This window comes from Tetrahymena thermophila (assembly GCF_000189635.1).
Source record: "Tetrahymena thermophila SB210 genomic scaffold scf_8254385, whole genome shotgun sequence".
Classification (NCBI taxonomy): Eukaryota; Ciliophora; class Oligohymenophorea; order Hymenostomatida; family Tetrahymenidae; genus Tetrahymena; species Tetrahymena thermophila.
Genome location: NW_002476169.1, coordinates 442 through 13,568, shown reverse-complemented (window position 1 = coordinate 13,568; position 13,127 = coordinate 442). Strand labels below are relative to the sequence as shown.

The window sequence follows — 13,127 nt, the reverse complement described above, 5'->3', positions numbered from 1 at the left end:
TATAATTTTATTAACTTCTTAAAGTTATTTGTATACAAAATTTTAATATGTATTATAGTACTTATTATTGAAAAGAAAAAATAAATTTTAATTAATATTCTTAAAGTTTTAAAAATAGTTTATTTCAAAAATAAAATAAGAATAAGCTTTAAGATATTTTATTTTATTTAATAATAAATAATTTCAAATTTATGCATATTATTGAGTTTCTAAAAAAAAAATGAATGGCTTCTATAGAAAGATTGTATCAAAGATTTACAGTTTTTAAATTTATAAAGAAACATAAAATTTAAAGTAATTTGCATGTTTGTGGCAAAAAATAATTTTGTTTAGAAGAAGAATAGAGTTTCTAATTAAGTAAAAAGAATATTTAGATAATAAATTATAATTATCTTATTAATAGATCTTCATTTTTAAATAAGGATCTCTATTTTTAAATAAAAAATAATAAATAATATTTAATATTAAATAAGAAATAAAATCCTATTTCAATGCATATCAATTTTTTGTCCTTTATTTTATCATGTGAGTATAAGTGGCTCTAAATTTATTAAAGTTGTATACTTTACAAAGTTATAATATGAATTCTTTTTCTTATATTTGTTTATAAATAAATTAATTTAATTTATATTTTATAAGTCTTAAAAATATTTTTATTACAAAAATAAACATAAGCTTTTAAATAAATATCTAGTTTTATTTGAAAATAATTTTAAATTTCTACATAAAATTAAGTTTTTAAAATAAAAACTGCTTCTGTTGAAAGATTGTGTTAAGCAAAAATTTACAGTTTTTTAAATTTATAAATAAACATGTAGTTAATATATATTTAATAAAATAATAATAAAAAGGTTTAGTATTAGGTTTCTTACCTAAAAAAAATGCTTTGTATTCACTAATAATTATTTTGTGAGTAGAAAATATGCATTTAACGTAATAAAAATATTTTTAATATGAAAAAAGAAAATTTAAAATAGTAAAAAAGTTTTCAAAGTTTTTCAAAAATTATATTTAATAAATTTTTTAATAAAAAATATATTTTGAATATTTACATAGTTAGATATTATAAATTAAAAAGTAATAATTAAAAAATTAATTTAAAAAATTTAGATTGAATTAGTAAGTAAATAATTGCTATTTATTGAGATTTTTATTTCTTTTTAATGATATAATTTTATTAACTTCTTAAAGTTCTTTGCTTATAAAATTGTAATATGTATTCTGTTACTTATTTTAATAGAAAAAAATTAATTTAATATTTATATTCTAAAAATTTTTATTATATTTTTATTTTAAAAATAAATGTAAGTTTTCAAATATTTAATTTTATTTGAAAATAATTTTAAATTTATGCATAAAATAGAGTTTTTAAAATGAAAAATGAATGGCTTCTATAGAAACATTGAGTCAAACATTTATAGTTTATAAATTGTATTAAATTTATAATGAAACAAATAATTTAAACTTATTTGAATATTTGAGGTAGAAATTAATTTTGTTTAGAAGATGAAGAAGAGAGATTTAAATTGAATAACAAAATACTTACGTAATAAATTCTAATAATCTTACTAATTATTGATGTATTATTTTTAAATATGGATTTCTATTAATAAAAAATCTAAAATAATCGATTATTAATAAAATACGAAATAAAATTGTATTTCTCATTTCATTTATTTGTGGTTCTTTTTGATGAGAACTAGTGGCTCAAAAAGTTTTTATTAAAGTTATTTGTTTACAAAATTATAATATAAATTCTGTTACTTATTTTTAAATAGATAGAATAAATTTAATTTATATTTAAGTGCTAGTTTTATATAAAAAATAAACATATCTTTAAAATATTAAAGTTATATGAAAATAATTTTAAATGAAAGCTTAAATTTGAGTATTTTAAAGAAATATGAGTTGCTTCTTATAGAAAGATTGTGCCAAAGATCTGTGGCTTATAAATTGTATTATTCATATAATTTCTAATTTGAATATTAGTGGCAAAAATTAATTTATTTTAGAAAAAGAAGAATAAAGTTTTTAATTAAGTAACAAAAATATCTATGTGATATATAAAATCGTTTGTCAATACATAACCTTTTTAGTGGTTTCTATTAAGACGTGAGAATAAAGTAATTCAAATAGTTTTATTAAATGGATATTGTATTTCCCTGATATTTAATAAAAAAATCTAAATTGAGTAATCTTAAAAATTAACTATAATCCTAAGATTTTCAAAATAACAAAGACAAAAAATCTAACTCTTAATAAATAGTAATTACAACTTATAAGTAAATATTTCTACTTAAAAAGCTGTTAAAAATGTAGAGAATTTTAATTTGAAATTTTGTTTTTATATAATTATTTGCAATATCCTTATAATCTTAATGTCATATCTGCTAATATAAGTCCAATGGAACTGACGATTATGAATAATGCTCTAAATGTGATCTAGGTTATTGTACGCCAGGTGAAGGAACTATAGGACATGATAATAATTGTTTAAGTGTGATAACTTAAAAATGTAAAATAAATAATTTAGTCCAACAGGCTATGATAACAATGGAAAAAGTGGAGGTTGTAATTAATGTGCTAGTTGCAAATATAATTTATCTGAAGGATCATCAGATTACCCTTATATGTAATGCGATATAGGTTACTATAGTACTAATCGTTATTTTACTGATGGAAATGAATCAGATTATAAAAAGTGTGATTAAGGTAATAAATATAATAATTAATATTTTTTTATTATTTAAACAATTTTATTTTACTAAGAGTTAATCATTTTAAATCATTTAAAGTTAAACTTTGATATTAGAATATAATTTTATTTAGTTAATATATTATTTTTGATATATTTAAAATTAATTAATTGTTTGATTAAAAGAAATATTAAAAATTTACTAGAGTTAATAAATACCATAACTTTTTAAAAATAGAATAAATATAAAATATTAAGTTTAAAATTTTATCAAAATTGTGGATTCAGATATTAATAAGGATATTTCTTCAAAAATTTTATTATTTTTGATATTCTCAAATATATAATTATTTGATATATCTATAACATTGATTAATTTTTTAAATAAAAAAATATATTATTTAATTAGCTTGAATTAGTAAGTAATACTTGTATTTATTGTGATTATAATATAATTTATTTTAAAAAATATAATTTTATCAACTTCTTAAAATTATTTGTTTATGAAATTATAATATGAATTCTGCTCTACTACTTATATTTTTGTAGAAAAAAATTAATTTAATTTATATTCTAAGTTTTAAATATGTTTTTATTTCAAAAATAAACAAATGATTTCAACATTTAATTTTATTTGAAAATAATTTTAAATTTATTCTTAAAATGAAGTTTTTAAAATGAAAATAAATGACATCTATAGAAAGATTGTGTCAAAGTTTATTATTTATAAATTGTATGATATTTATAAGGAAACATATAATTTATACTAATTTGCATTTTTGAGGTAAAAATTAATTTTGTTTAGAAGAAGAAGAATAATAGATATTTAAATTAAAAATAATAAAAATGAATACGTAATAAATTATAATAATCTTACAGATTATTGAAGCATTGTTTTTAAATATGAAAAACTATTTTTAATAAAAAAATATATAATGATCGTTTATTAATATTTGTGGTTTTTTTGATGTGAGAACTAGTGACTCAAAGAGTTTTTATTAAAGCTTTTTGTTTACAAAATTATATTATGAATTCTGTTACTTATGTTATTGAGAAAAAAATAAATTTAATTTATATTCTAATAGCTTTAAAAATAATTTTATTTCAAAAATAAATATAAGCTTTAACATGTTTAATTTTATTTTAATGTAATTTTAAATATATGCATAAAATTGGGCTTTTTAAAGAAATACGAGGTGCTTATATAGAAAGATAATACCAAAGATTTGTGGTTTAAATATTCTATTATTCATATACTTTCAGATTTGCATATATGTGGTAAAAAATTATTTTGTTTAGATTAAGTAGAAGAAGAAAAAAATAGAGATTTAAATTAAGTAACAAAAATATTTACATGATAAATTATAATACACTTACTAATTGATGTTTTGTTTATAAATACGTCACTATTCTTTAATAAAATATGTAAATAGTTTATTAATAAGATAAGAAATAAACTCGTTTGTTAACTCATAAGATTTTTAGTGGTTTCTATTTTGATGTGAGAATAAAGTGGCTCAAAAACTTTTATTAAATGGATATTGTATTTTCCTAATATTTAATAAAAAAATTGAAATAAGATAATCTTCAAAATTCACTTTAATCCTAAGATTTTCAAAACAACAAAGACAAAAAATCTAACTCTTAATAAATAGTAATTACAAATTATAAATAAATATTTCTACTTAAAAAGCTGTAAAAAATGTAGAAAATTTTAATTAGAAATTTGGTTTTTATTCAATTATTTGCAATTTCCTTATAATCTTAATGTCCTATCTGCTATTATAGTTCCGATGGAACTGACGATAATGGATAATGCTCTAAATGCGATCTAGGTTATTGTACGCCAGGTGAAGGAACTAGCGGAAATGAAAAGGATTCTTGTAGTGTGATAACTTAAAAATGTAAAATAAATTATTTTAGTCCAACAGGCTATGATAATGATGGAAATAGTGGAGGTTGTAATTAATGTGCTAGCGGCAAGTATAATTTATCTGAAGGATCATCAGATTGCCCTTATATGTAATGCGATATAGGTTACTTTAGTACTAATGGCTATTATACTGATGGAAATGAATCAGATTGTAAAAAGTGTGATTAAGGTAATAAATATAATAATTAATATTTTTTTATTATTTAAACAATTTTATTTTACTAAGAATTAATCATTTTAAATCATTTAAAGTTAAACTTTGATATTAGAATTTAATTTTATTTAGTTAATATATTATTTTTTATAGATTTAAAATTAATTAATTGTTTGATTAAAAAAAATATTAAAAACTTACTAGAGTTAATAAATACCATAAATTTTTAAAAATAGAATAAATATAAAATATTAAGTTTAAAATTTTATCAATATTATCTCTTAAAATTTGAAAAAAATTTGAATATTTAATTTGAATACTTTTTATACCAATTTATATTCAATTTTATTGAATAGTGATTTTACTTACTTTTTCATAAATATTTTAATTTATTTTTTTTCATTTTAAATTAAATTAAATTCAGATATTAAAATATAATTCTATCCAGTTCTTTATATTTTAGTACCTCTATTAACAATATATAGATCATTTTTAAGCTTATTTATTAATTCATTTAATTTTAAATATTTTTTAACTATTTAAAATAATATTTAAATATTAAAAAAATAATTTTTGTATAATTATTAAGGATAAAGTAATTCTTAAAAAGCATCTAAAGATTGCCCTCTTAAATCTTGTAAAGTAGGTTTATACAGCTTAAGTGGCTTTGATAATGATGGTCATGGTGATGGATGTAAACCTTGTGATAGTGGATATACAACATTATCTGAATAAACAACAGGAATAGATAACTCAGCTTGTAAAAGGAAAGCTTGTCTTAAGGGATTTTACAGCACAGATGGATTTGACAATGATACAAATAATGGAGGATGCAAACCATGTGACAGTGGATATACAACATTATCTGAATAAACAATAGGAATAGATAACTCAGCTTGTAAAAGGAAAGCTTGCCTTAAGGGATTTTACAGCACAGATGGATTCGACAATGATACAAATAATGGAGGATGCAAACCATGTGACAGTGGATATACAACATAATCTGAATAAACAACAGGAATAGATAACTCAGCTTGTAAAAGGAAAGCTTGTCTTAAAGGATTTTACAGCACAGATGGATTTGATAATGATACAAATAATGGAGGATGTAAACCATGTGACAGTGGATATACAACATTATCTGAATAAACAACAGGAATAGATAACTCAGCTTGTAAAAGGAAAGCTTGTCTTAAGGGATTTTACAGCACAGATGGATTCGACAATGATACAAATAATGGAGGATGTAAACCATGTGACAATGGATATACAACATTATCTGAATAAACAATAGGAATAGATAACTCAGCTTGTAAAAGGAAAGCTTGCCTTAAAGGATTTTACAGCACAGATGGATTTGACAATGATACAAATAATGGAGGATGTAAACCATGTGACAATGGATATACAACATTATCTGAATAAACAATAGGAATAGATAACTCAGCTTGTAAAAGGAAAGCTTGTCTTAAGGGATTTTACAACACAGATGGATTCGACAATGATACAAATAATGGAGGATGCAAACCATGTGACAGTGGATATACAACATAATCTGAATAAACAACAGGAATAGATAACTCAGCTTGTAAAAGGAAAGCTTGTCTTAAAGGATTTTACAGCACAGATGGATTTGATAATGATACAAATAATGGAGGATGTAAACCATGTGACAATGGATATACAACATTATCTGAATAAACAATAGGAATAGATAACTCAGCTTGTAAAAGGAAAGCTTGCCTTAAAGGATTTTACAGCACAGATGGATTTGACAATGATACAAATAATGGAGGATGTAAACCATGTGACAATGGATATACAACATTATCTGAATAAACAATAGGAATAGATAACTCAGCTTGTAAAAGGAAAGCTTGCCTTAAAGGATTTTACAGCACAGATGGATTTGACAATGATACAAATAATGGAGGATGCAAACCATGTGACAGTGGATATACAACATTATCTGAATAAACAATAGGAATAGATAACTCAGCTTGTAAAAGGAAAGCTTGCCTTAAGGGATTTTACAGCACAGATGGATTCGACAATGATACAAATAATGGAGGATGCAAACCATGTGACAGTGGATATACAACATTAACTGAATAAACAATAGGAATAGATAACTCAGCTTGTAAAAGGAAAGCTTGTCTTAAGGGATTTTACAGCACAGATGGATTCGGCAATGATACAAATAATGGAGGATGCAAACCATGTGACAGTGGATATACAACATAATCTGAATAAACAACAGGAATAGATAACTCAGCTTGTAAAAGGAAAGCTTGTCTTAAAGGATTTTACAGCACAGATGGATTTGATAATGATACAAATAATGGAGGATGTAAACCATGTGACAGTGGATATACAACATTATCTGAATAAACAATAGGAATAGATAACTCAGCTTGTAAAAGGAAAGCTTGTCTTAAGGGATTTTACAGCACAGATGGATTCGGCAATGATACAAATAATGGAGGATGCAAACCATGTGACAGTGGATATACAACATAATCTGAATAAACAACAGGAATAGATAACTCAGCTTGTAAAAGGAAAGCTTGTCTTAAAGGATTTTACAGCACAGATGGATTTGATAATGATACAAATAATGGAGGATGTAAACCATGTGACAGTGGATATACAACATTATCTGAATAAACAATAGGAATAGATAACTCAGCTTGTAAAAGGAAAGCTTGTCTTAAAGGATTTTACAGCACAGATGGATTTGACAATGATACAAATAATGGAGGATGCAAACCATGTGACAGTGGATATACAACATTATCTGAATAAACAATAGGAATAGATAACTCAGCTTGTAAAAGGAAAGCTTGTCTTAAAGGATTTTACAGCACAGATGGATTTGACAATGATACAAATAATGGAGGATGTAAACCATGTGACAATGGATATACAACATTATCTGAATAAACAATAGGAATAGATAACTCAGCTTGTAAAAGGAAAGCTTGTCTTAAGGGATTTTACAGCACAGATGGATTCGACAATGATACAAATAATGGAGGATGCAAACCATGTGACAGTGGATATACAACATAATCTGAATAAACAACAGGAATAGATAACTCAGCTTGTAAAAGGAAAGCTTGTCTTAAAGGATTTTACAGCACAGATGGATTTGATAATGATACAAATAATGGAGGATGTAAATCATGTGACAGTGGATATACAACATAATCTGAATAAACAATAGGAATAGATAACTCAGCTTGTAAAAGGAAAGCTTGTCTTAAGGGATTTTACAGCACAGATGGGTTCGACAATGATACAAATAATGGAGGATGCAAACCATGTGACAGTGGATATACAACATAATCTGAATAAACAATAGGAATAGATAACTCAGCTTGTAAAAGGAAAGCTTGCCTTAAAGGATTTTACAGCACAGATGGATTTGACAATGATACAAATAATGGAGGATGTAAACCATGTGACAGTGGATATACAACATAATCTGAATAAACAATAGGAATAGATAACTCAGCTTGTAAAAGGAAAGCTTGTCTTAAAGGATTTTACAGCACAGATGGATTTGATAATGATACAAATAATGGAGGATGTAAACCATGTGACAATGGATATACAACATTATCTGAATAAACAATAGGAATAGATAACTCAGCTTGTAAAAGGAAAGCTTGTCTTAAGGGATTTTACAGCACAGATGGATTCGGCAATGATACAAATAATGGAGGATGTAAACCATGTGACAGTGGATATACAACATAATCTGAATAAACAATAGGAATAGATAACTCAGCTTGTAAAAGGAAAGCTTGCCTTAAAGGATTTTACAGCACAGATGGATTTGACAATGATACAAATAATGGAGGATGTAAACCATGTGACAATGGATATACAACATTATCTGAATAAACAATAGGAATAGATAACTCAGCTTGTAAAAGGAAAGCTTGCCTTAAGGGATTTTACAGCACAGATGGATTCGACAATGATACAAATAATGGGGGATGCAAACCATGTGACAGTGGATATACAACATTATCTGAATAAACAATAGGAATTGATAACTCAGCTTGTAAAAGGAAAGCTTGTCTTAAGGGATTTTACAGCACAGATGGATTCGGCAATGATACAAATAATGGAGGATGCAAACCATGTGACAGTGGATATACAACATTATCTGAATAAACAATAGGAATAGATAACTCAGCTTGTAAAAGGAAAGCTTGCCTTAAGGGATTTTACAGTACAGATGGATTCGACAATGATACAAATAATGGAGGATGCAAACCATGTGACAGTGGATATACAACATTATCTGAATAAACAATAGGAATAGATAACTCAGCTTGTAAAAGGAAAGCTTGTCTTAAGGGATTTTACAGCACAGATGGATTCGACAATGATACAAATAATGGAGGATGCAAACCATGTGACAGTGGATATACAACATTATCTGAATAAACAATAGGAATAGATAACTCAGCTTGTAAAAGGAAAGCTTGTCTTAAGGGATTTTACAGCACAGATGGATTCGACAATGATACAAATAATGGAGGATGTAAACCATGTGACAGTGGATATACAACATTAACTGAATAAACAATAGGAATAGATAACTCAGCTTGTAAAAGGAAAGCTTGCCTTAAGGGATTTTACAGCACAGATGGATTTGACAATGATACAAATAATGGAGGATGTAAACCATGTGACAGTGGATATACAACATAATCTGAATAAACAATAGGAATAGATAACTCAGCTTGTAAAAGGAAAGCTTGCCTTAAAGGATTTTACAGCACAGATGGATTTGACAATGATACAAATAATGGAGGATGTAAACCATGTGACAATGGATATACAACATTATCTGAATAAACAGTAGGAATAGATAACTCAGCTTGTAAAAGGAAAGCTTGTCTTAAAGGATTTTACAGCACAGATGGATTTGACAATGATACAAATAATGGAGGATGTAAACCATGTGACAGTGGATATACAACATTATCTGAATAAACAATAGGAATAGATAACTCAGCTTGTAAAAGGAAAGCTTGCCTTAAGGGATTTTACAGCACAGATGGATTCGACAATGATACAAATAATGGAGGATGCAAACCATGTGACAGTGGATATACAACATAATCTGAATAAACAACAGGAATAGATAACTCAGCTTGTAAAAGGAAAGCTTGTCTTAAAGGATTTTACAGCACAGATGGATTTGATAATGATACAAATAATGGAGGATGTAAACCATGTGACAGTGGATATACAACATTATCTGAATAAACAATAGGAATAGATAACTCAGCTTGTAAAAGGAAAGCTTGTCTTAAAGGATTTTACAGCACAGATGGATTTGACAATGATACAAATAATGGAGGATGCAAACCATGTGACAGTGGATATACAACATTATCTGAATAAACAATAGGAATAGATAACTCAGCTTGTAAAAGGAAAGCTTGTCTTAAGGGATTTTACAGCACAGATGGATTCGGCAATGATACAAATAATGGAGGATGCAAACCATGTGACAGTGGATATACAACATTATCTGAATAAACAATAGGAATAGATAACTCAGCTTGTAAAAGGAAAGCTTGCCTTAAGGGATTTTACAGCACAGATGGATTCGACAATGATACAAATAATGGAGGATGCAAACCATGTGACAGTGGATATACAACATTATCTGAATAAACAATAGGAATAGATAACTCAGCTTGTAAAAGGAAAGCTTGCCTTAAAGGATTTTACAGCACAGATGGATTTGACAATGATACAAATAATGGAGGATGTAAACCATGTGACAATGGATATACAACATTATCTGAATAAACAGTAGGAATAGATAACTCAGCTTGTAAAAGGAAAGCTTGTCTTAAGGGATTTTACAACACAGATGGATTCGACAATGATACAAATAATGGAGGATGCAAACCATGTGACAGTGGATATACAACATAATCTGAATAAACAATAGGAATAGATAACTCAGCTTGTAAAAGGAAAGCTTGTCTTAAGGGATTTTACAGCACAGATGGATTCGACAATGATACAAATAATGGAGGATGTAAACCATGTGACAGTGGATATACAACATTATCTGAATAAACAATAGGAATAGATAACTCAGCTTGTAAAAGGAAAGCTTGTCTTAAAGGATTTTACAGCACAGATGGATTTGACAATGATACAAATAATGGAGGATGCAAACCATGTGATAGTGGATATACTACTAAATAATAATAAACAGCAGGAAATGATAATTTAGCTTGTACTTTGAAAGCATGCTAAATTGGATTTTATAGCTTAACTGGTTTTGATAATAATGGATAAGGTGATGGATGTAAACCATGCAGTATTGGTAAATCAACAAAATAAGTATAAACACAAGGTATTAATGATTCTGTTTGCGATTTGAATCTTAAATTATGCCCTAAAGGTTACTATAGTAATTCTGGTTATGATTAAGATGGTAAAGGTAATGGTTGTATTTAGTGTTAAAATGGTAAAACAAATAACCTTCCAGGATCTACTTAATGCGAAAAGTGTACTGACCAATATCCATACCTCAGCTTAGATAAAACACAATGCCTCATTTAATGTGGTATTAATGAATAGCCATCAATTAAATAAGAGATACATTTATGTGAATGCTCAAATCTATTTTATTTTGATTATAACTAAAATTCTTGTGTTTTGAGCTGTTCTAATAACTAAATTGGTAATAGCATTACTGGAAAATGCGATAATATTTAAAATTGTATTGGTAAATAATTTATTTCAGCTGATTCTAAATTTTGCTTAGATTAATGTCCACCCTTTTAATAAATTAGTAATATTAATAGCAATTAATGTGAAATGATACCTTAAATTACTTCATAAGATTTAGAAAAATAATTTAATGTAATAATTAATAATATTCAATCAAATAATAATAATTAGTTCAATAACTCAATTATTACTTAACTCTCTAATTATGTAGATACTATAATGAATTTGTAAAACGATAAAGTAAGTGAGGTATAAAACTATAATTATATTTAAAAGTCAATCAAGATATTATAATAATCATAAAGCGATAATATTAACTAAAAGTATCTTGTTAAATAATCAGAAAAGTACTCTTTAACGATGACAACCTTAAATCAAAATTAAAAATTAAATTGTCTAATAAAGCTTGATAATTAAGGTAATATTTAATCATAGTTAATTTTAAATAAAATTGATTAAGCTGAGTGTGAATAAATTAATTATTAATCTATTTCAGTCATAATTTCAAAAACATCTAATCCTTTTAATTCGATATAAAATAACTTCATTCCTTATGTTACATTTAACTATATTTCTAAGAAAAGACAACTTTAGTAAGCAAATGTTGTACAGAAAATTGAAATCCCAATCAATACTAAAAATAAAGATATCTCAAAATTTGTTTGTCTAACAATTGATTAAATCAATAACTAACCTTAACTATCAGTTAATTCAATTTCTAATTCTAATGATTCTAATATAATATGCTCTTTTATTTAAAACACTTTGGTAATTTATGATGAAAATTGTTAGTTCATTAACAAATCGATTTGCTAAAATAATTAAGAAAGCTCAAAATTATCTACTTCTGATATTATTTTTATATCACTTGGTTCTTTTGCAGTTGTAATATGTGTTTTAATAATATATATTTGCCTAAGAAAAAGAGCTGCTGCAAAGAAATTTGAAGAAAATAATTTAACAGTTGACTAAATATCACACCCATCAAGTAAAAAGAGAAATATCATTGATATGAGCTCTATTTAAGACATTAATATTACAGAAAGAGATTTATGATTTATTAGCAATATGAATAGACATATTCATTAATTATGTTTTTCTATTGAATATAAATTTAGCGTGCATGAAATTGCATTTAGAGTTTATGACTAGAACTTATTTTTTATTACAGTGCACTTAGTATACAAAAAAAATTACTCATTCATTTTTTTAAATAATAAACAATTTATTTTAAACTACCAATTTGTAAATTTAAGTATTATTTTGTTATTCAGATATAAAAAGCTTGTATTTCAAAATTATTTAAATATTTAAAAAATGCCAAAGTTCTCTAAATTACAACTAATAAAAAAATAGTGATATCACTAAATTTTTATTTGGATTTAGCTATAACCATATTAAAGCAATAAATTTATAAAAGACATAATAAAAAATAATTTTTATTTTAAAATAAATGATTCTATTATTCAATTTAGGAGTTTTTTTTTATGAAAAATATATAAAATGTAAGTTTAAATAATACTTTTAATTATAAAAATATAAATAATAAAATAAAATTTTTAATT

The 13,127-nt window shown here is 24.9% G+C and overlaps 2 protein-coding genes across 2 annotated transcripts; both read left to right on the top strand. All coding sequences in view use genetic code 6, as the record gives it.

Moving 5' to 3' along the window:
• Positions 1-2,513: 2,513 nt before the first annotated feature.
• TTHERM_00531820 (hypothetical protein) lies at positions 2,514-2,806 on the top strand (the record flags this gene model as incomplete). The annotated part of the gene is made up of 2 exons (XM_001024307.2): positions 2,514-2,712; positions 2,796-2,806. 2 exons carry the CDS (start codon positions 2,514-2,516, stop codon positions 2,804-2,806), a joined length of 210 nt encoding a protein of 69 aa, XP_001024307.2.
• A 1,591-nt stretch (positions 2,807-4,397) lies between these two features.
• Positions 4,398-12,618, top strand: TTHERM_000531819 (hypothetical protein; the record flags this gene model as incomplete). The annotated part of the gene is made up of 4 exons (XM_012800084.1): positions 4,398-4,797; positions 5,372-11,811; positions 11,887-11,980; positions 12,059-12,618. The coding sequence occupies 4 exons, from the start codon at positions 4,398-4,400 to the stop codon at positions 12,616-12,618; spliced, it is 7,494 nt and encodes a 2,497-aa protein (XP_012655538.1).
• Between the last annotated feature and the right edge of the window lie 509 nt (positions 12,619-13,127).